Source organism: Juglans regia, chromosome 16 (assembly GCF_001411555.2).
Source record: "Juglans regia cultivar Chandler chromosome 16, Walnut 2.0, whole genome shotgun sequence".
NCBI lineage: Eukaryota > Viridiplantae > Streptophyta > Magnoliopsida > Fagales > Juglandaceae > Juglans > Juglans regia.
The window spans coordinates 9,196,590-9,219,960 of record NC_049916.1 but is presented as its reverse complement, the minus strand read 5'-3'; the positions used below and the strand labels follow the sequence as shown (position 1 = coordinate 9,219,960).

Sequence of the window (23,371 nt, the reverse complement as noted above, 5' to 3'; positions counted from 1 at the left end):
ATGCCCACAGATTTTACTTTTCTGCCTAAAAAAAAATTCAGTGTGATCCAACTATTAATGAAGTTAATTTTTAAATCATTCACACACATCAAATGTAGAAAGGCATCATGTCCTCATAAAACACGCAGGTAATAAAAACAAAGTACCACAAGTAATAAAGACAGCCGTGTTAACAAAGTCCTTGCTCAATCAAGAAATTTCAACCAAAAGGTGTGAGTGGGGTTGGGCTGTACAAGAAACCATAAGTGTTTGAGAAACTCTTCCAAGATGCAGAAAGTCAAACCCAATGCTGTTAGAACCTAGATGTTTCTGTTTGATTATCTGTATCAATGTCAAGATACTTGTTTACCCTTTTTTTTTTTTTTATTTGCAACAACATCCCTTTTTCTTTTCAATGATATACAACATCATCTCCTTTTCTTTTTCTTTGTACAAGGGAACAATAATGAGGTTGTCTAGCCCGTGGTCAATTCTGTGTGTAGGTAGAGTTTCCTAACACTTTTGATTGCCTCCCCAAAAACTCACGGTGGTGAAACGTCGATTGACTAAGCATGGAGTGAAGTGTGTGAAGCTAGTCACAGATTACAACTGATACTCATGTTTCAAACCTTTGTAACCCATAGATATATGATACAATTCTTAAAAGACACATGTACCTAGATTTTTAGAATTAACAACACCAATAACTAATATCACAACCATGGAGTGCATGTAAAGGCAGTAATACCAAAAATGGAATAAGAGGATGACTAATCACAAAATAACAAAAAAAAAAAAAAAATGCATGTAAAGCATGCAATGCATGTTATGCGTGTTTCAACCCTCAGGTCAATGCACAAATACCAATAGCCTTTTTAAGTAATTCAAACCGAAGCCCATCCAAAGGTTTAGTGAAAAGGTCTGCTAGTTGGTGTTCGGTGGGAATGTACTCAAGAGTCACAACACGTGTTTCTACCAGCTCTCGAATAAGATGATGTCTAATGTCGATGTGCTTGGTCCTAGAGTGTTGGAAAGGATTTTTTGAAATGTTTATGGCACTAGTATTGTCACAATAAATGCTCATCATACCTTGAGTAATGCCATAGTCACACAACATTTGCTTCATCCACAACAATTGCATGCAACAGCTGCCTGCAGCAATATATTCAGCCTCAGCCGTGGACAGCGATATGGAGTTTTGCTTCTTGCTCATCCAGGCAACAAGGTTTGTGCCGACATAGAAACACCCACCAGAAGTACTTTTCCTATCATCTGCATTACCTGCCTAATCAGCATCGGAAGAGCCTGCAAGCTCAGTATTAGAGTCTCTAGAATACCAGATCCCATAATTGACTGTCTCATTTACATAGCGAAGTATGCGTTTGACTGCTACTAAATGTGATTCCTTAGGATTGGCTTGAAATCTAGCACATACCCTAACACTAAAAGCAATGTCTGGTCTACTTGCAGTGAGATACAGTAGACTCCCAATTATGCTACTATACAAGGATTGCTCAACATTCTTGCCTGACCCATCGGTACTAAGCTTAAAACTCGTGCTCATGGGGGTTCTGGCATGGCTTTTCCCATCTAATCCAAATTTTTTGATTAATTCCTTTGCATATTTAGATTGAGATATGAACAACCCATTATCTAATTGTTTCACCTGGAGTCCTAAGAAAAAGGTTAGTTCACCTACCATGCTCATTTCAAATTCATTTTTCATTTCTTCAGCAAATTCAAGAGCCAGGGCGTCAATCAATGATCCAAATACAATGTCATCCACATAGATTTGAGCAACTGTTATGTCTTCTCCAACTTTTCTGATAAACAGTGTTCTGTCAACACTTCCTCTCAGAAAATTGTGATCTTCAAGATATGAAGTAAGCCTCTCATACCAAGCTCTAGGAGCTTGTTTCAAACCATATAAGGCTTTCTTCAGCCTATAGACATGATTAGGATATTTTGGATCATTAAAGCCTTTTGGTTGTTCGACGTACACTTCTTCTTGGAGGATCCCATTCAGAAAGGCACTCTTGACATCCATTTGATACAGCTTAAAACACATGTGGCATGCAATGCTTAATAATATCCAGATAGATTCAAGTCTGGCAATTGGAGCAAAGGTCTCGTCAAAGTCTATTCCTTCCATCTGTGCATACCCTTGAGCAACCAATCTTGCTTTATTTCTCACTATAGTACCATTCTCATCCGACTTATTCTTAAATATCCACTTAGTACCCACGACATTGTGATTCTCTGGTCTTGGCACCAAGTACCACACATTATTCCTCACAAATTGTTTATTTCTTCATGCATAGCATTCAACCAATTCTCATCATTTAAGGCTTCTTCGATTCTTTTTGGTTCAATTTGTGAGATGTAGCTTGAGTAAGCCAATTGATTTATCACTTTCCTCCTCAGCCTCATTCCTTCATCTATGTGTCCTATGATGTTATCCTGAGGATGATTTAACTTTACTCTTGAAGAGGGATCCTTTTGGTAACTCACTTTTTCATTTGAAGAGGTCTCTAAGTTCTGATTCAGTGTACCAAAATCTTCTTGTCCAGTTTCACTCGGTGTGTGAGTTTGCTCTTCCTTGTTCAACTCCTCTCCAGGAGCATCATTCACCACCACATTTATGGATTCCATGACGGTTTGGGTGCGTAGATTGTAACTCCTATAAGCACGAATGTTTCTGGAATATCCAAGAAAAATTCCCTTATCACTCTTAGGGTCAAACTTAGCTAAGTTTTCCCTATCTCTCAAAATGTAGCATTTACTTCCAAACACCCGGAAGTATTTCATATTAGGTTTCTTTCCTTTCCACATCTCATAAGGTGTTTTGGAAGTGTTCGGTCGTGGATAGACTCTATTCACAATATGACATGCTGTGTTCACAACTTCTCCCCAGAAGTGAGTAGGTACATTTTTACTGTGAATCATGACCCGTGCCATTTCTTGAATAACTCTGTTTTTCCTTTCGACCACTCCATTTTGTTGTGGAGTGATATGGGCAGAAAATTCTTAACTGATACCTTCTTCATCACAGAAACTCTCAAGATTTGAGTTTTCAAACTCTCTTCCATGATCACTCCTAATTCTGACTATTGCTTTCCCTTGCTTATTCTGAAGTTTCTTGCACAAAGTTTTAATCACATTAGGAGCTTCACCTTTTTCTCTCAGAAATTCTACCCAGGAGTATCTGGTGAAATCATCTACCATTACCAGTATGTATTTTTTCTCCCTAGGCTCTCAGTTCTAGAGGGTCCCATAAGATCAATGTGCAGCAACTCTAATGGTCGTTCTGTCAGGATAGCCGTTGTGTTCTTGTGAGCTGTTCTAACTTGTTTTCCCAATTGACATGACCCACAAACAGGAGTCTCTACTTTACCCAGCTCAGGCAATCCTATCACCATCTCTTTCTTGGCAATCTTAGACAGATTTTTGTGATTCACATGTCCAAGTCTTTGATGCCAGAGGTCAGTAGTCTCACTCTTAACACTATTGCAACTATACTGAGGTTTAGAGGCAATGCCATAACAATTATTAGATGTCCTTGTTCCCTGCATCATGCAATTTCCATTATTATCTAAAACAATACACATATCCTTTGAAAAACGAACTTCTGCACCATTGTCACACATTTGGCTTATACTTAGGAGATTTGCTTTTAATCCATCAACAAATAGGACTTCTCTCAAGACGGGTAGTCCAGGTATTTCAATTTCATCCCTTCCTATTATATCAACTTTTCCCCCATCTCCAAATGTTAATGTTTCACACTTGTACTCTTCAACTGTTTTAAATAGACTTTTATCACTCGACATGTGGCGAGAACACCCGCTATCAAGGTACCACATGTAGGTGTCTCTGGTCTTTAGAGCAATGTGTGCCACATGGCACATGGGCCTTTTTCCAGTTCTGACCCACATTTTTCTAACTTTTAGAGAGATGTCCTTTTTGCTAGTTGACAGTTGGTCTATCTTGACATTAAGCATCTCATTTTGTCTAGGTAGGGCCCTGACTTGACTCCAAAGATTCAAATGTCCTCTTCTCGATTCACTATTTCCATCTCTCATAGGATTCCTCCTAAGCTCATAGCAGTTTGGTCGAATGTGACCAGCCTTACCACAATTATGGCACACGTAGTTCTCTTTGCGATCTCTTTGTCCCCTGAAAGATGAGACATACTTAGGAGCAGTTCTGGGATTTCTACCCATTTTTGGTGAGTACACACTTCTACTTTGAGAGCATGTATGATCATACATGGTGCATCTCTTCAATTTAAAACAGTCTCCTACAACATGACCAGTCTTACCACAGTGGTGACACACAGGGCTTGTATTTCGAACTCTTGATTTATCATGAGACTGAACACCCATTTTTACATGAGAGGATTTCTTACCCTTGTTAGATGGGTTAGCATTCCCTTTTGTAATAGACTCACGAACAAACACAGTTTTCCTCTCATTCTTATAGGAGACTTTTGAGGTAGTAGCTGCATCAGATTTCTCTGTATCATATCCTAGTCCACTCCTATCACCAGGAGGCTTTCCTGACCTCAGGATTTCATCCAGCTTTTCTTTCCCAGTGGACACGGATTTCAGTTTATCCTTCAACAAAATCATCTCACTTTCTTGTTTTTTTAATTCCTCTTCTAGAGATACATTCCTCATTTTCAACTGATCAGTTAGACCAATGACTTCATTTAATTTGCCTTGAAGTCCTTCATTTTCTCGTTTGTTGAAGTCTATCTCCTCAATGTGCGCTTTGTTGCGTTTTCTCAATTTAACACATTCCTTATACAGCTTCTCGTAGACTTCTTGCAACTGATCTTCATACCCAGATTCATTTCCAGATATGCTCCCATCATCAGACACTGATTCACTACATTGACTTTTGCTGCTAACAGAGGCAGTGAATGCCATGTAGTTAAGATTTCCTTTTGGCGAAGAGTTATCTGATGATTCACTCGACTCTGACTCATTCTCACTTAGAGATGCAATCTTAGCTCTTTCTTTTGCCTTTTTGTAATTTGCACATTCTAGACGAATGTGTCCAAATCCATGACATTCATGACACTGCACCCTTGATTGTACCTTGTCTTTATTAGCTCTAGTGTACTTCTCAGTACTTCTCTCCTTGTTCCCTGAACTTGAGCCTCTATTATATCTCTCAAACTTTTTCTTCTCTGGGCTCTGATTCTTATTGTTTCTAGCCACAAACATTTTCCTGAACTTCTTAGCATAAAAAGCTATTTCTCTGTCACTCATAGCCGACTCATCGGATGACTCATTTGACTCCTCTCTAATAGTATCGAGGGCTATGGACTTGTGTTTCTTATCCACATGAAGAGTGTGTTCATATGTTTGTAGAGAGCCTACCAATTCTTCAATTCTCATACAGTCTAGATCTTTGCTTTCTTCAATAGCAATAACTTTAGGACGAAACCTCTCAGGGAGTGATCTGAGAACTTTTCTCACAATTCTGTTCTCAGGAATTCTGTCCCCTAAATTAAAACGAGAATTGACGACATCATTTAGTTTGGCATAAAAAGCATCAAATGTTTCTTCATCCTTCATTCTAAGTTCTTCAAAACTTGTGGTCAGCATTTGAAGTTTAGAATTCTTTACAGCCTTGGTACCCTCATGGGTGACCTCAAGAATGTCCCAAGCTTCTTTGCAATTCTCACACATGGAGATTCGCTTGAACTTCTCCTAGGACACGGCCATGAAAATTGCATTCAGGCCTTTGCTATTCCAACCACACTCATTAATTTCATCCCTAGAGTAATTATCCACACTTTTGGGGGTTTGAACTCCTTCAATAATAGTGACTAGTTCTCTCCATCCCTTTGTTATAGAAACCCACACTCGTTCATCCACAGATTTTAGGAAAGCTCTCATTCGAACTTTCCAATAAGCATAGTTGTTTCCATCAAAATAAGGTGGCGATGTGAGAGATTGCGACTTATCCATTTTAACCACTACAACAGGATCACACTTAGGAATTTAATCCCAGCGGAGTGAACCCGCTCTGATACCAATTGAAAAAGAAGTGGTTCTACCAATCACTACACCTAGAGGGGGGTGAATAGATGTATTCTAATTTTGATAGTATTTTCAATAATAGAAACAAATAAATAGTTAATCAATGAAAAAAAACAATTAACACAATGATTTTGGTCACGAAGTGGAAACTCATTTGAAGAACTTCTTCAAATTCTAAAACCACTCCGGGTGTAAGGCACCACCTAAAATCCACTATAGAAAAAGTTCATTACAACCAATATAGAAACACTCACAAAACCTTTGTAGTTTCTAAACTTGGCTTGCAACATCACGAGTGACCCACTCTATCTCTACACACATGTAGTGTCGGAACTCCGACCTTCTATAGCCTTCCACGAGAACCTCTTGATCTCTGCATCAACAGTAGCTCCGGAAACCTTCCGGCCAACAAAACGTCCACTTCAATGGACTTTGAATGAGATTTGATCTTGAGTGTGGTGTGGTGGATTTGTGTTTGTCTAAGAGATATTCACAAGGTGAGGAATAGGTTTCTCTCTTTGGCTCTTGAAACACTTAGGGTTTTGCTCTATTTTTCCACACCACAGAACAGAAATAATCTATTCTATTTATAGTCCCAACAAGTCAAGGCGCTCAAAACATGAATTTTAGGTTGTCTTGAACATTGGCTCGAGCGAGGTGTCGAGCGAAGGTCGAGTGCACGTTGTCTTCTGAAACCGCTCGAGCGAGGTGTCGAGCAAAGGTCGAGCGCACGTCTCTGGATAAGGTATGCTTGAGCACAACGTCGAGCGCACATCGAGCGAACCACTCTGGATGGGTTTTGCTCTAGCGCCACGTCGAGCGCACATCGAGCGAACCACTCTGGAAGGTTCCGCTTGAGCGCTACGTCGAGCGCCCATCGAGCGAACCTCTCTGGAAGGTTCCGCTCGAGTGCCAGTCGAGCGCCAGTCGAGCCATGTTGAGCACACTCCAATCTTTTTTATGTAACACTGCATCAACACTTGTTACAACTCAACTTTACATAGGTTTTCACAAGGATATGCCAATTAACTAATTTTTCTCTACACATTTTCAACAAAGAAAAATTGCTAGATGTCCTTGTTAAAGTGTACTTTAAGATATTCTGTGTATAGTAGTAAAAAAATAATAAAACAATAATGATAGAATATTAAATAATAGTGAATAATAGTAAAAAATAGGTAAAAAATAATAATAAAATAATAAATAGTAACTGAATATTCTGAAAATACTCCACTACCCAAACTAGCCATAAGGTTTCGAAATTTGAAAAAAGTAAACTATAGAAATGATTGTCCTTATGGGTCATGTGAGTAATGATTATAGTTCAATATGCATAATGTTGCTATTAAAGCTAGTGATAATTTGATAAATCAGTCTAGACATATTGACAAAGTGATGCATTGATAAACTATATGGAAAGTTGTGAACGATAGACTTTTCTTATGGCCTCAATATATTGGTGCTATTTCGTGGCTAATATTTTAGGTATGTGCTTTTAGAGGTTGGATTTCAAAAATCAAGACAATTTCACTTTAATATTGAAATTTTTAGTCTAAAATAGAAAAGATGTTGATGAAGTTGTCTTGCATGAATTCAAGCAAGAAATGTCTATTTTTTAAGATTTTTTGACAAAGAAGAATCTATACGAGATCTCTTAATTGATCTTGTTAATGTCCATGGTGCTGTCGCATCAACTCTTTAGTCAAAGTATGTAAGACTTTATTTCATTAAAATATTAATATTCGATATGATATTTGTACAAGACTTGTCGCTTTTATTCTATTACGAGAATTATTACAAATATAAAGAGATTATATAAAATAAATTCATAAATTGATATGATTTTATAGAATCTATTAGATTTATTTTATAATAAAAGTAATTTTACAATCTGATTTACGACATCAAACTACATCAATTTATAAGTTTATTTTTGTAAATCTCTTTGTGACTAAATTATTTTCCTTCTATTATATGTGAAGGAGCACGAGAACCTTTGAATACTTCCCTCCATGAGTACACAAAACTCGATCCATTCCCTACCATATTAACCAAAAGACCGAAAAAAGCTAAAAATCAATTGGTAGTTTCGGAGATTTTACAAAAGTAGAACCCATGGATGTGATAACCATTGGGTTATTTGGGTGTTATTATAAGAGTGAGAGTTCATCCATTATGCACCACTATTTGAAGTTCTTGTGAAACTTCTTCATTTAGATGTAAAAAATATGAAAATATTCATATAATAGGGCAATTGATTGTTAAGTGGGATGCAGAAGATAAAATGTTAGTCTACAAGGACTTGTGAAGTATGATAAGGAGGAAAATCTTAGGGTGTCCATGACTAAATATTTGATTAGGTGTTTTTTGACCCCCAACGTTTCAAGAGCCATATGACTACATACCTACTTATGGGTTATGATTATAACAAATCAAACAACTCAAATTTAAGTTTAAAGAAGACTCAATATGTCTACATGATGAAAATTTGAAGATCAAGGACAATAATAGATCAAGAAAGAAAAAAGTTTACCTATGAAGATCTAAGAATATATATATATATATATATTTTTTTTACTTCTCTTACAAATTTGAAAAAGTCTCAAGGCAAAAATATATTTCAAAACTCATGAAAAATTGATTTGCATCTTTCTCATTGAAAACATAAAAAATAAAAGATACCCTTTTCCACATTTAAGCAAATGAAACTTATTGAAATTTGCTAAAAGGAGATGAGCTTTTTCAAATGTGAATGTTAGATTTTGAAGATTCGTTTTTAAATTTGCTAAAACAAGCTTTCTCATATGTATAAATAACTCATTTTGAGATTTTCTAAGACACAACATTTACAAGCTTTGCAAGAGTCATTAGTAAAAAAACTCATAATCACTCATTTTTAGCATTGAGCCTTATAGGTTGTTCATTTTGGAGAGATACAATTTGCATTGCATCATTTTATTTCACTCACTAATATTAAAAAAAAAAACATGAGAAATATTGGGAAAGAATAAATTACTTTTGTCCCTAACTTATAATATAAAATGAAAGCCATGAAAGTTTAGTTAAAAAGGTCATGTTAAGGGTAGGGTAGATATGATAGAGACAACAGGGGGACTTCTCTTAAGTTGTTTGGTTGAGCTATTTCATGAAGAGTTCTAATGCCGCTCAAGGAATGATTAGTAGTGTTACTATAAATATTAAATATTATTGATGACTTTGACAATGGAAAGGGAAAAATCTAATTACATTTTAGACCAATTTTTTGAGGAAGAAAATTTCGTGATAGGTGTGCATAAAAAATCACTAAATTTTGAAATTGTGGAATGGTGGAAAGATAATAAGATCAAATATTTATCGTTGCAGAGGTAGTTCATGATGTGTCAGCCACTCATTTTCATCATTGTCTTGGAATACGTGTTTAGTATCATGAGGACATATTATATATATATATAAGAAAATTGTATATACCACACCATCATTCCACTTTCATCTCACTATACATAATGTGACATATTTATTATTATTAAATGATCATTTATTAGATGGAGAAATATGCAGAAGGGATTAGTCTTGAAGTTAGATTTATGTATAAATTAAATGAAAACATGTTTTCATTAATCACTTATTCACTTTAACTTATTATTTTTATAAGTCTTTCTTTTCTATTCAGATGCTGGCTCAATAACTTCTTTGGTTTTAGATTTAACTGAAATCTATCATGAGATTGGTAAATATTGGTTCAAAAGGAAGGTAGGCGTGTCATTATTAATTAATTTGTAGAAATTACATTTGTTTTCTAGAGAGGAAGTCTAACTCATTATTGAATTAGAATCAGGTTTTTTTTTTTTTTTTTTTTATTCTGTCTGGTTTTCGACCATGCCAGAACAGTAATCGGTACATATATATGGTATGTTTCATTCCGGCCGAAATTCCGATTATTTTGGACCGTTTTGAAATTCCGGTTGAAATGTGCTTGCCGGTCCAAAATTTTACTATATGGCAGTTTTGAAATTTATCTAAAATGTTTAGAAAATTTGGTCATTCTGCCACTTACCTTTTCTATTCTAACACCTCTTATTTATTTTTGGGTCCCGTTAGGGCATGAGAGTGGATTTCGAATATTCTTAAAGAGTAATATTAGATATAAATTTTAAATAGATAAATTTTATATAAGTCTTTTATAAAATAATGGGTCTCATTAATAAAAAATAATTTTTTTTATACTTTTTTAAGGTAGGGTTCACTTTTTTACAAGAACTTGTATGAGACTTGTCTATTTGAGGTTTGTACAAATTATTTCTCATTCTTAAATACACTTTTTTATTTTTTATTTTTTAAGCATTTTTTAAAATCTATTTAAGCAATTTTTTTAAAAAAATTAAAAATTTATTTAAAATTACTTCTTTAAAAATTAAGTACAAATAGTATTAAAAAAATAAAATAAAATGGGAATAGATAGTTTTTGTCGGGATGCATCTTTGGTGGATGCAGTAGTTTCCTAATTTTTTTCATTTGGCATCTTTTATTTCTTTTCTTTAACCAACCCGTTTAATTCGGCACTATATTTCTCTTAATTTCTCGTTTCAAATTCCCATATAATATTTTTATATTATATTTACTCTATTTTTTTTTTCCTAAGCAAGCTTGCATACATTATAAATAGATAAAGTACTACAAAGTTTGGGAAGGATCTTTCCTGCTATCAAGAAATAATAGGGATCTAGATATATAAGAGGTTATTGGGTATACAATAAAAAAAAAGGTTGGTCGCTGCCCATTACGTCACAGAGTGCGCACATCGATTTGCAGATCGATAAATTTTAACAAAATTTCAAAGCCTTTGAGAAGCAGAGATATGCTTGATACCACACAGTCTCCTCTATTTTTTTCACTAGGGTGGTGCTAGAGCCACTAAAAGTGCCGAATTTGGTACTAATGGTGTAATTTTTTTTTAAAAATGTTTTTATGCATTTTATTTTAAAAGAATAAAAAAATAGAAAAAAACACAATACTAAGATATAAATAAACACAAATCTTAAAAAAAAAAAAGAATCATACACTTTGTCAGTACAAAATGTTGGTGAGAGTGGTATTTTCTTTTGAAAAGTTCTACTCATCATCCCACACAATACACATCATAATTTTTTTTTTTAATTTTTAATTTTTTTCTTTTACCAAATGTGTGGTATATGGATGATAAGTAGAATAATTTAATTAGTTTAAAAAGAATAAAAAAAATTAAAATAAATATAGTGTGTAGTGTGTGGAAATGATGAGTAGCAAAATCTATTTCTTTTTCACTAATGCCTTTTTCTCTTTATTATGCAAGTGGGAGTGGTAATATGTGACACGACCCGTAAACCCAACATAAACACAACATGAAATTAGAGGGTTTGAGTTTGATGTTAAACGGTTAGAGTCAAAATAGGTTGATCTGCTAAGATATGATTTATAAACGAGTCAATAACGAGTTAACCTGCTTAACACGAAATAAACCCGTTTTGATCCATTTAGAATTTATTTCAAAATTAAAATTTTATTATTGTTAAGTTATAATATTGACATTTCTTAGTTTGCTTATGTTTTTATTGTTGAGATTGTAATTTTATACCCATGCTCATATTTGTTATTATATGGTTTGTAATATTGGCTATATTATATGTTAAAATTTAAAAAATATTGATGTATATTTTTAAAGATATTATAGTTATTAATAAATATAGATTTTAAATTTTATGTAAAATTATGTTAATCAGGTCTAATGAGTTATGCATTTTAGTTCAACCCATTTATATAAAACAAACGGATTTTAATTAGTCGTATCGTATTAACATATTTCTAATTAATTATTAAACGGGTGACATGACACGACCCGTTATCTAAATGGATTGAGTTACGGTTTGGAAGATTGACACGTATAGTATAACAGGTTAGGTTTGGATTGATCTATATAGTTAAATATTCATGATTTAACACAATATAAACACAATTCAAAAACACGATTTGCCACTGCTACGCAAGCCTGAATTCTAACTTGGTGGTAATTATAACATATTTCTTTTAATATCTCTTTGGGGCTTTAATTGAAAAACACTATGGTGTAATACATCGTGGGCAAACACTGAAATTAAAGGCAATAAAAAGAAATAATTTATATTGATATTTCTTTTATGATTCATCGAAAGATTATTACTTATTATTTTTACCAGTATGAATAATATTTACAAAAATATATATTTTTTTAGATGACGAATTATAAAGATATGTATCTTGAAATGATATACGGGTACAAACTAGTATCGAAATATTTTATTCTAGTACTTAAACTGGAATAATCACCGAATTGGAATTGTAGAACTGGATAGGATTGATGAAATATATACTTGATGTGTTGGATATTTTGGGTCTTTATTCTTCTTCTTCTGTATTTTTCACAATGACAATCTGGCTTGTTGATTTGATGTTAACAAAATAACTTGTGTGGTCATATAAAAATAAAAGAGACAAGAAAATAAAAGAGAGTAGTTAGGGGTGGCGAAGGTTGGGGGCAAAACAAATGTTGAAGGTAAAGAGAAGGGTAAGGTAGAGTTAGCGTTCGAACATAGAGACATGTTGATTGGTAGGAGATATACACTATGAGACTCGCATTAACTTTCAATGTCAAGCAATATAGTTAAGTTGTGTTTGGTTGTTGAAATAAACTCAACTCATTTCAAATTAATTATTGATGAGATCCACTACTTTTTCTGTGATACCCATATTTTAGTATTTTTTTTAATTGAAGGATTATTTTAATTATTTTAAAAATTGGTTCTCTTGTTTGAAATTTATCGAATTTTCGTTGGATTTATTTTATGATTTTTAAGTTGTGAAATTTATTATGATGTGGTTTCTTGGTATTAATTATTGTTTTGCATTTAAATTGTTCTTTATTTTAAATTAGTTTAATGTTGGACTTTAAAATTATTGTATTGTTGGATTTTATTATTATTGTATTTTAACTAGTCTCTGCATTTAAATTATTTTATTCAACTTACTGTTTTGAAATTCTTTTCGTTGGATCATTTTTGTGACCTAAGTTGTAAGGATTGGACCTCATTTATTTCTCTTATTTTTTTTCCTTTTTATTTTTCCCTCTTTTTATTTTTCTTCTTCTCTTTATTCTTCTCCTCCTTTTTCCTTTGCTTCTTCCTCCCGTGCGCGCGAGCCCTCCCATCTCCCCTGTCTGTTTGCTTCTTCAACCCCAAGCGATGCTATGCGCCGTTCGTGGTCTTCACCGCCCATTCCATTATCTTCCCCTCCGGCCGGCGACCACCCCCCTTTGTTTCCAGCTTCTCCCTTGCCGCCGTTAGCCTCCACATACGGCTTCAAGCCGAGCAATTTTTGTGCTCTAGTGCCGCCGTTGCGCCACCATACTTTCACCACAGTACCGGCGGCCTCCCAGCTACCTAACCCACCATTCCTCAGCCCTAATCCGCAACCAATGAAGTCCATCCATCTCCATTTCTGATTTGAGCTTTTTGGCCTCCAACCGCCGCCCACGCCGCCACCCACGGCCAACTACCGCAACCATTAGTTTCACCAACATCTCTAAGCCAGTCCCTAGTAATCTCAAGTCTTTGTTTGTCCTCGCTCAAAATCTAGCATTTTGAGACCCACGGCCATAGTGCATTTTGCACTGTTGCGTGGCTGTGCCGCCACTTCTAGCACCTCTGTGATCCTTAAAAAATTATATTATAGAGCTGTAAGTATTTTCTCAAAGAAATTTTGAGATTTAAATGTATTTTTGCTCTAACTCATATTTACTGTGAATTGATTGGTTGTGCCGGACTGAATCCGAGAAGTAAGGGGGTCGGTCGGATTGGATGATGGAGTTTTTTGTGTGATTGGTTTAAGCTGTGATATTTGTTGGCTGTTTCAGGTTTAGATATTGGTGTTTTGAGTTTGATGTTGGTTATGGTGGATATTGATGATTTTAGAAAGTGATGATATATTTGGGATTATGAGGGTTTTAAGTTTTGAGGAATTAAAATAGGTTATTTTAGAAATTTAGGCTTAAAATATGTGATTGATTGGAAATTTACAGAAATTATGTGATTAGTTTATAGGTGAAGATTTATAGTTGACTCGACATTTTTGAGAAAAATTCTGAAAAGTTAAGAAGTCCAAGTAAGCGGGGTTTCTAGGCTAGACTTTACATAAAAATAAAATGGGCTGAGATCAATTTTGAAAATGTGCATGTTGTGTTATGAAAATAAATGTTAAACGATCTCAGTTATTTGTTCTGCATTGCTCATGAGATTTTGTATAAGAATAAAATATTTTTTGGCATGACTGGTGTTGACATTAGCTTATTTTTTGGCATTCTGTTATTGAACTCAAAAAAATATGAGTGAATATGAAAATTGATAATTTTTGCATGTCACATATAGTTATTCTGAATCTGTTTTGAAAAATGTGAAATGATCTGATTTTGTTCAGTATTCTGTTTTGGAATGATTTGGCATCTGAAAAACCTTTGGCATAACGTTCTGATTTTGTTCTAACTCTGGTTCTGATTCTATTTTGACTCTGATTCTGATTCTGTTCTGACTCTGATTCTGATTCTAATTCTGTTTTGCTATGATATGTGCCCTGTCACGTGATATAATAGTGACCTCTGGCCCAGTCACGGGATACAATAGTGACCTCTGACCCTGTCATAGGATACAATAGTGACTTTTGACCCTGTCATGGGATACAATAGTGACCTATAGCCTTGTCACGGGATATAATAGTGACTGTTGACCCTGTCACGGGATACAATAGTGACCTCTGGCCCTATCACGGGATACAATAGTGACCGCTGACCCTATCACAAGATATAATAGTGATCACTGGCCCTGTCACAGGATACAATAGTTACCTCTGGCCATGCCACGGGATACAATAGTGGTTTTCTGTTCTGAGTGCAATTGCTTTGATATTCATGGTGATTTATGTTCTGCTTGGCTTTCCACAGAATGCACAATTCTACCACGGGGGTTAAACATAGAATTCTATTCTGATATGATGTTTCGGTTATACTATGCCAAGGAAATTCTAAATAAGAATATTTTTTAACTTTCACTCTGATATTTTTAATAACATGTTCTGACTCTGCATTCTGAAAATAAAAAGTGTTTTGTTCTGCATTCTAAACTCTGCAAATGCTCATGTTTACATACTAGTATATGTTCTCTGCTTACTGAGTTGTTGATAACTCACCCCCCTTATCTCCAATTTTTTCAAATGATTTTTGGATATTTCAGCTGAGGATCAGGACTATAAAGAATTGTGTGAGATGACTTAAGAATAGTGGATTAAGAGTAGAAAGTTTTCGATGAGTATTGGTGATTTAATTATATTGTTGAAATGTGAGTTTAAGTGACATGTAGAGAAGTTGGTAAATTTTTGAGATTACTGTATTGAGGATTTTATATACGAGTATGTGTGATTAATTAAATTTGAAGTGTTTACGTTTGATTTGAAGCTTTTGGAAGTATATTAACAATGTTGGAGTTGATTATCAGGTAACATGAGTTAACTCTCCGGTCTCTCGGGAATGAGGCGTTACATTTTCAACTTTCCATAAAAAGTTAAACTCATCTCAACCTATTTCATACATTTCAACATAAAAAGTTAAACCTATTTTAACCTAAAAAGTTAAACCCATCTCAATAGGTTTCACAAAATGCTACTATTCAGAACTCAACTCAACTCATCTCAACATCCAAATGTATATGAGATTTTTTCTCTAGCAACCATGATATTTTAGGGATTTTCCATTTTTTTGATTAATTAAATTCAAAATCCACCTATAGAATTTTTTGAGTTGGCTATGTAGTTTGAATGACCATGATGTTTACTTGTGCATTTCCTCTCGCATTTGCCTTTGCTGCTTTGGTATATAATGATAGTTCCACCACTTTTCTCCTTTTAAGTTGGTTTTGGTTCTTAGTGAAGTGAGTGATTAAGTTGCACGTAAAGCAAAACAACATTATAGTAAACAAAACTGATAGTAATTGTGCAGATGGAACTAGTTTACAATACCACTACAATCTTGTCTTAGAAATATTTTAAAAATTAATAGACCAACATAGATCATAAACCATACATTGTATAATTGCCAAATATAAAGTTTAGGTAATGTTTACAAAGGTCAATAAGTGTCATCAATAAAGTGACATAATTGGACCATTGACACATCTCTAGAAGCCTATGATTTGAGTCAGATCATGAGCATTAAAGTAGTATGAGTCCAATTCATGTGTAGAGACCAATTAAAGATCTATGTAATTCATTATTTTATGATAAACAAAATTAAAACTAGGATATTATATATATGTTATGGTCCCCACTCCAAATTGGTTATTGGCTCTACGCATTCTATCGTAGTTAGTGTTTTCAGAGAATGAATCTTGGACGCGAAAGACCAAACCGCTGCGCTCTTCTCTTCAATGGCTACATGTGCGCCCTTTTTGTCAAGTTTCTACACTAGTTTGACAAATGATCTTGGCCTATTTGAATTCTTCAATTCCTACATCTTGGGTTCCAAGAGAACCAAGCTATGAGTGAGAGATTTCATTTCCCAACACTACAAGAATATAGGGTAGAAAGAAATATTTGCAAGTAATTCATTCTACCAAGATATTAGTTTTTTGTTTTAGTTATATATCTTCCGAGGTAATCAAAGTCTAATGTCGAATGTTTGCCATGCAAAAAATTTCTTTGCATTATAAAATCAGATTTAGAGCATTGGCAATGGTCTAGCTAAAGCCAAAGCCAAAATTTACCTAAAACTACATGTTTTGCCTAAAGCTAATTAATGTTTAGAGATAGCAATATTAATAACCATGCACAAAATCGGTTAATTAATATTATTATTAACAATGTTAATTAATAATTAGAAATAGAAATATTTTGGAATAAAATATATGTTTTGACTATGAACAATGTTAATCAAATAATGGAATTTATTATAGCTCATAGTCTTACTTTAAAGACTTATTCTAATATCAATGCTCTTAATTAGTTAAGATGACGACGAGGTCTTCGGACTTTCAATTTTGTTAAATATTTTTTATATCATGATTTTACTGGACCTAAGCAGGAAACACTTTTTGGTTCAAAACCCAGTCCATCAAAGAGTAGTAGAGAGAAGTTGCCAGGCCCGCCAATAGAAAACTCTCACCTAGACAGAATATTTGTAGTCTAAAGTAGATACTGGAAAAGCCATAAAGAAAAGTCGGTTTGGATTCGAAGATGAGTTGAGATGAGTTATGAATAGTAGTGAGATAGGTTGTGAATAGTAGTAAGATTTATGAGTTAAAGTTGATGAATAGTAATAAATAATAGTAAATAGTCTTGAGATGAGTTAAGATGAATTGAGATGGATTGTAAATCCAAACCGGGCCTAAACTCGAATATCTAGTTATAGCCTGGGTTGTTTGCCTATTCATGCTTTTATCCTTGACTGCTAGATATCTGTCTGGGTAGATATGCATCCTCATTTAAGAACCCGGATGCATATATGGATTTTGTTGGATACCAGATCTGGATCCGGATCTGGATCTGGGTAGGTATTTCTACTCTCTCAGCTGTTTCAAGCATTAATTCTACTCTAAAAGACGGCTTGGTATTTCTTCTTCCTTTTCTTTTTAAGCTCTGTAGTTTATTTATATTCTTATATATTGCAGAATTAATGACAAAATACATACCCGGAGATCTGTTTAAGTAAGATAGGAATTACAACATATTTCCAGCCCCAAAAATCTGCCTGGAGCTGTTTAACAGGCAAATACCAGTAACAATACTAATCAAAGGTAAAATAGTAGTAATATCACACTGCTTTCATATTCAGATAAGTTGACTGAGTTGATGGTCTGGCGATGACAGAAGTGAAGAGTTTATGCTCCCTGTATCCTTCTTGATTTGCAGAAGCTTGTCATAGACACACCATGGAAAACTAAGGAAATGAGCCCTATCCATTCCCTCATTGTAGCGACCCCAGTAAGTATGATGATATGTGACATGATACCACGCTGATGCTTTTGCTTTTGCATTATAAGTGTTAGAATCATCTCCCTCATTAAACCAGGTCCTGGCTTCCATTTTTAGGGAATACATAGCATATTTAATTGCATCTGTAATTCCCTTCCTATCAAGATGGTCTGGAATTTTCAAAATGTTGCCACTAAATATTTCAGCTTCAGTTTTGATCCCATAATAGTCCATCAAATTCCCCAACTTGTAATCATAGTCACTTTTGTATTTGAAAGCATCACTGAGGTAGTCCTCAAAGCCGTCTACTTCCATGTCAGGGTCGTAACACTGTTTTGCTATTTCCAAAGTGAAGGATTCCGTAGGACTCGTGGGCAGTTCAATGTATTTTGCTTCGCGAAAAAGCTTTCCTAGGATACATGTTGATCTGTAGGTCCATTTTTCAGGCTTTTCCATGAAATCGGGATACTCGTTGACACATAGATGAGGTGGTATTTTGGCTACAACACCAGTTTTTGGGAAGTCAACGGCAATTGAGTGTAGCTCAGCAAGTTCCAAACATTTATGGCTCATTGCACTACGGGGCTCCCTATCTGCAAAGACAGTGTGGGCATTTTGGATGATTCCTAAATTGTTATTGATTATGTAATTGGTGAAACACTCCTCTACTTCCTGCAGAACAATAACAACAGGCTGTCATATGTTAGCTGTGGAAGGAAGTTGTTGCAATGGACATGGAAATGTGAGAGAGGAATGAAAATCTTCAGAAAGATCTAAATAAGAGCCTGAACAACAACATTTCCTCTATCAACATCATACATGTTTTTTGAGGACTTTTCTTTTTCTTTAGTTATCGGCGCAAAAGATCTAAATAAGAGTCTTTCATTCAATCCTACTTGACTTTATTTTTTTACATGAAGATGCAGCTGTTATGCATATTTGTTAAATCTTTACAAAGAGCATAAAAGATTTCCAAAATTTTGTCAAAACATATTTCTATGTATAGATGTGTATTTTGAAACAGCTTCTTAGATCACCAAATACGTCTATATGCTCATTGGATGTCCAAGATAGAGGCAACTATATATAAGATAAATGCTTAATTGTCATTGAAGAAGGGTAAAATCCAAGGTAATGAAGGCTAGATGATTGCAGCATGATCTATTCTCTATATTGCAATCAAATGTGATGAAAATTATCAGTGATAGCCTATATATATATATATTATTCCGTTCATATTGCAGTTAATATGATAATTAATTGCAGTGACAAACTTAAAATATGAAATTCTAGCACTCGTTCTGTTGATGCTTTGTCAAATCAAAATGTATTAATGAATACCTCTATCGTAACATCATGATCCAGTTGCATAGTTGGTGCTGCAATATATTCTGCTGGTTGAATTCGCAGAGGAGGAATAAGATCACGGTCCCAACAGACAAAGTACTTATCTCCGTCCAAACTGCTTCTCGAACATTCATTGGGGTGAGATCTAAACACAAATAATGTTGCATAAGATCACGGTCCCAACAGACAAACACAATTAATGCTGCAATATGTTAGTAAAAGGTAGACCAAAATAATGTTGCATACGACTTTTGAATAGTGTGGATGAAGAAATAACAATGCAATATAAAAACAAAGTTAAGTCTGAATATAGTATCTTCACAAATAGCATATTATACATGACAATGTGAATAGACAATTTATATTTTAGAGTAATTAACTTTATTTGTGTAGTTTCTACTTGAGAAAAATAGATTGTGTTCTTTATCTGTTGATTAAATAAGAGCACAAATAGGAAGTCATTAATATTACAGACGCATGCAAATAACATTTCATGCTTTAGAAGTAGCCACAATGGGATATTAAAATCTTACCTCTTTCCCTTTTGTGGAAAAACAACGCAATCAACAATGTGATGTAGAGCTGGCACATTAACAGCTTGTAGTACAAGCACATCTCCTGGGTGTAGACATGGGTTTCTAGCAACAATCACCTCACCTTCAAAAATGAAGTTATTTGGATTTGAGCTGCTGACACTAAACATATGCGACGACTGGTTACAAAGCTCTCTACTAAAGCGAGAAACTTGCAGAAATACTTGACCGTATTCCAATGTCCTGGTTTCATCTAGGCACCCAATCATAACTCTTCCGTTTGGAACAAATATCCTTGTTCCAAACCTTATGTCCATCAACTTAGATGCACGGAATGTTTGAAGCATCATTGAAAGAAATGGTTCTGCATCTGGCTTGTAATCACATATAAGCATTTCCTTCAGAACCATTGTGATTTCTCCTGAGGACATCATCTCCAGTGCCTCCTGTGCTATCCATGGATCTGTTAATATGGCATTCAGTTTATCTATATTCTCCCATTGCCTTTTCTGAAAAACTTGATCCTTAACCCCGAGGTTAGACAAAAGGATGATTATCTGGGGATTGAGAAAACTAGGTTGAAACTTGCTCCATGCCAAAACATCTAGTTTTGTGTTGAGTGATTTGTATTTGAACATGCTCTTTCTCAATGACAACTTCACTGATGATGTCGGATCAACAGCCACGACACCAGCGTACCCACCATATTGAATCTGAAATGCTGATGGAACAGAACTGCGGCCTAACTTTGTTGCCACTTTGCAAGCCAACTCTTGAGATATCTTCCCTATGCCATCTGAGAAACAATACGTGGCTTCTCCCCTCTTAACTTCTACATCGGGAATAACTTCAATTTCATCTATACCAACACTGGCAGTTTCTCTAGAAGAGCCAAAAGACTGACCCAGTCTGGCACCATATATTGCCACATTCCTTATATCTTGAAAATCACCCATCCATTCTCTGATATCTGCTGCAGTCAGACCTGTTCTTGAAGCAAACATCCAAACAGAATTATCTCGTACCTGATTGGATGAAAAGGCAAGAAACTCGAACTTCTTATCTCCAATAACTATGCCATTTCTTAAAGTGGATATTATTCTCTCATAAACTCTGGTTCGCTTATCCTCATTTGCGGATGATGAATGTGGAGATAATGCTATTGAGCGCACTTTGTCTAAGTTCTCATCGACAAAAGAAACATGCAGAAAGTTATCAATATCCTCAAGATAATTGCGAAATACTCTGTTGGAGAGGTTCACCTCTGGACCACAGAAGTATACCTTAGATGGAGTAACTTTAACCCTGTGTACGTACACCAGCCCATCACATAAAGAAATGGCAGGAGCTCTAGGAAGTAGCGTAGATTTGGCATATCCTTTAAACTGCTCCTTGAGCAATCTCACAGGTTCATAGCAGCAGTCTCCTAAATGAAACAGCTTGTCCAGGGCACTTTCTATGAACTCAATTTTGGTACTCTTAGGATCGACTAACCGATAAAAATCATCATCAATTGCTGGCCCAGGTACACATCCATGCTGAATTAAGGAGTTGATCTTAAACAAGATTTTATATGGAAGGTCAAAGCCTATGGGCGGATTCACAATGGGCACAAGACTTGAACTGCAAGAGAAAGGAGAACCTTCCATCAATTCAAGTTGTTCTTCATTTTCTTTATAATAGACAAAATGACGGTGGAATTTCGGAAGCCAGAGCATATTTGGAAGCTCCAAACATAGAGCAGAAGATTGGCCAATGCAGCAGGATGGAGTGAAATCAACTTCTCGGACCCACTCATAATGATGTCCAGTAGATACAGCTTTCTCATAAATCCTTGGAGAACGAAGTAGCTAGCAATATAAACAAGAACTCATTTAGTGAAAAAAGAAAGACTGGCAATATCGACACAACTACCATTGATTCCAAGGGATAAATTTAGGTAACATTGACAGGAAATTTCAAGCTATAATGAGATCATTAAAATGTGAAAACAACATTTGATTCAAGTATCTAATAAATATACACATGATATCAACCCAAAACAAAAAACTAACAAGGGCTGAAAGTTTCTGCTTCCAACTAAAGACCTTCTGATACTGGGTTTCATTTTTTCTTTTTTTGGAATTTGTTTAGAATCTTCATTAGACCTACTGATGAACTCATTATAGATGGGAAAATGGCCTTTTTATTGACGTCATATGGTTGAAAGAAACTTCTTGTCATTGAATAGATGAAACCGATAACTAGAATAGTGCTAAAGAGTGCTGGTAAGAAACAGTATAGCATCCGATGCATATAAGAGAGAAACAAGATTACTAGCTTCATATGCCTATATGTGAACAACAGAATGTGAAACTTTATTTTGAATTAAATTTTTTCACCAGCTAACCTGAATGAGAAGAAACTTTGTTGCTTGATCACGTGGACAATATAGCTCAATCTTGCAAATGTTCTCAAAGGAGATTTCAAACTTGTACTCTACCGAAAGATGGGAAAAGAAGAAATACAATTTTCGGATCTTGAAATCAAATTTCACAAAGACATTTTCCTGTTTCCAGAGCACAGAAAAATTATCCCTTGAAACCTGATTTCCCAAGCGCAGCACTAGATTAGTATCCATGCTCTATAGAAAGATCCTTGGCTCTGGTACAATACTAAAGTTTAAGTCCCAAGCTTTAACTGCAATTCCAGTACACACACAGTATATCAGACAGGGGTAAGGGTAGGTTACAGAAAGATTAAAGAAAAGAGTCGTCACACAGAGCAAACAGAGTCATCTAGGAAGACTAGAGCACATGCATTTGCCAATTCAATGCATATTACTGCATTTGAAAGAGACTAAATTTAAAAAACACCATTTTCCAAAAGCGAAAGCACAATTCAAGCCAATCTGAAACCACCACCCTGCATTCAGATTTCACAGCATATACTCAAAACCAGCAGGTTTACAAAGGTTTCAATGATGCATTACCCATGAGAGGGGAAGAACATTTGTTGCAGAGGTAAATTGAAGGGAATGTAAGTGAGAGAGAGTCTAACCTGAAAGGAAAGCACGGAGAGTACTACAACTGCTGCTGCTGTGGAAAAAAACATGGCTCATGAGCAAACCATATAACAAGAGCAAAGAGAGAGCATATGACAAGTGGCGACAAAAGACGACTGTTGTCAAACTACCCCTTACCGAAGTTTATTCAAGCTAACATAGGCATGGACTGAGGAGCCCAGCTCACTCTAAGTGACAAGTGGCAGCACGTGATTGCTTCCTATGGAAAGGAACATTGACGAATCTAATAGGTTTATAACGCTTGGTTTCTAAAGGAAACGAACATTGAAGGAAAGTGGGGCAACAAAAAGACTGACTGTTGTCAAATTATCTAGTTTATTTTTATAATTATTTTTATTTCAATTCATCTCATTTAATTATTATAATTTTTTTAA

At 34.9% G+C, this 23,371-nt stretch overlaps 2 protein-coding genes across 2 annotated transcripts; both read right to left on the bottom strand.

The window, feature by feature from the left end:
• Positions 1 to 3,203: 3,203 nt before the first annotated feature.
• On the bottom strand, positions 3,204 to 5,678 carry LOC109018912. Its single transcript, XM_019001104.1, has one exon. The coding sequence runs from the start codon at positions 5,676 to 5,678 to the stop codon at positions 3,204 to 3,206; it is 2,475 nt and encodes an 824-aa protein (XP_018856649.1).
• A 12,050-nt stretch (positions 5,679 to 17,728) lies between these two features.
• On the bottom strand, positions 17,729 to 23,041 carry LOC109018908 (probable RNA-dependent RNA polymerase 1). Its single transcript, XM_019001102.2, has 5 exons — positions 22,973 to 23,041; positions 22,323 to 22,612; positions 19,934 to 21,783; positions 19,395 to 19,545; positions 17,729 to 18,725 (listed from the first exon to the last, which is right to left on the bottom strand). Exons 2-5 carry the CDS (start codon positions 22,551 to 22,553, stop codon positions 17,910 to 17,912), a joined length of 3,048 nt encoding a protein of 1,015 aa, XP_018856647.2. The 5' UTR covers positions 22,554 to 22,612; positions 22,973 to 23,041; the 3' UTR covers positions 17,729 to 17,909.
• Between the last annotated feature and the right edge of the window lie 330 nt (positions 23,042 to 23,371).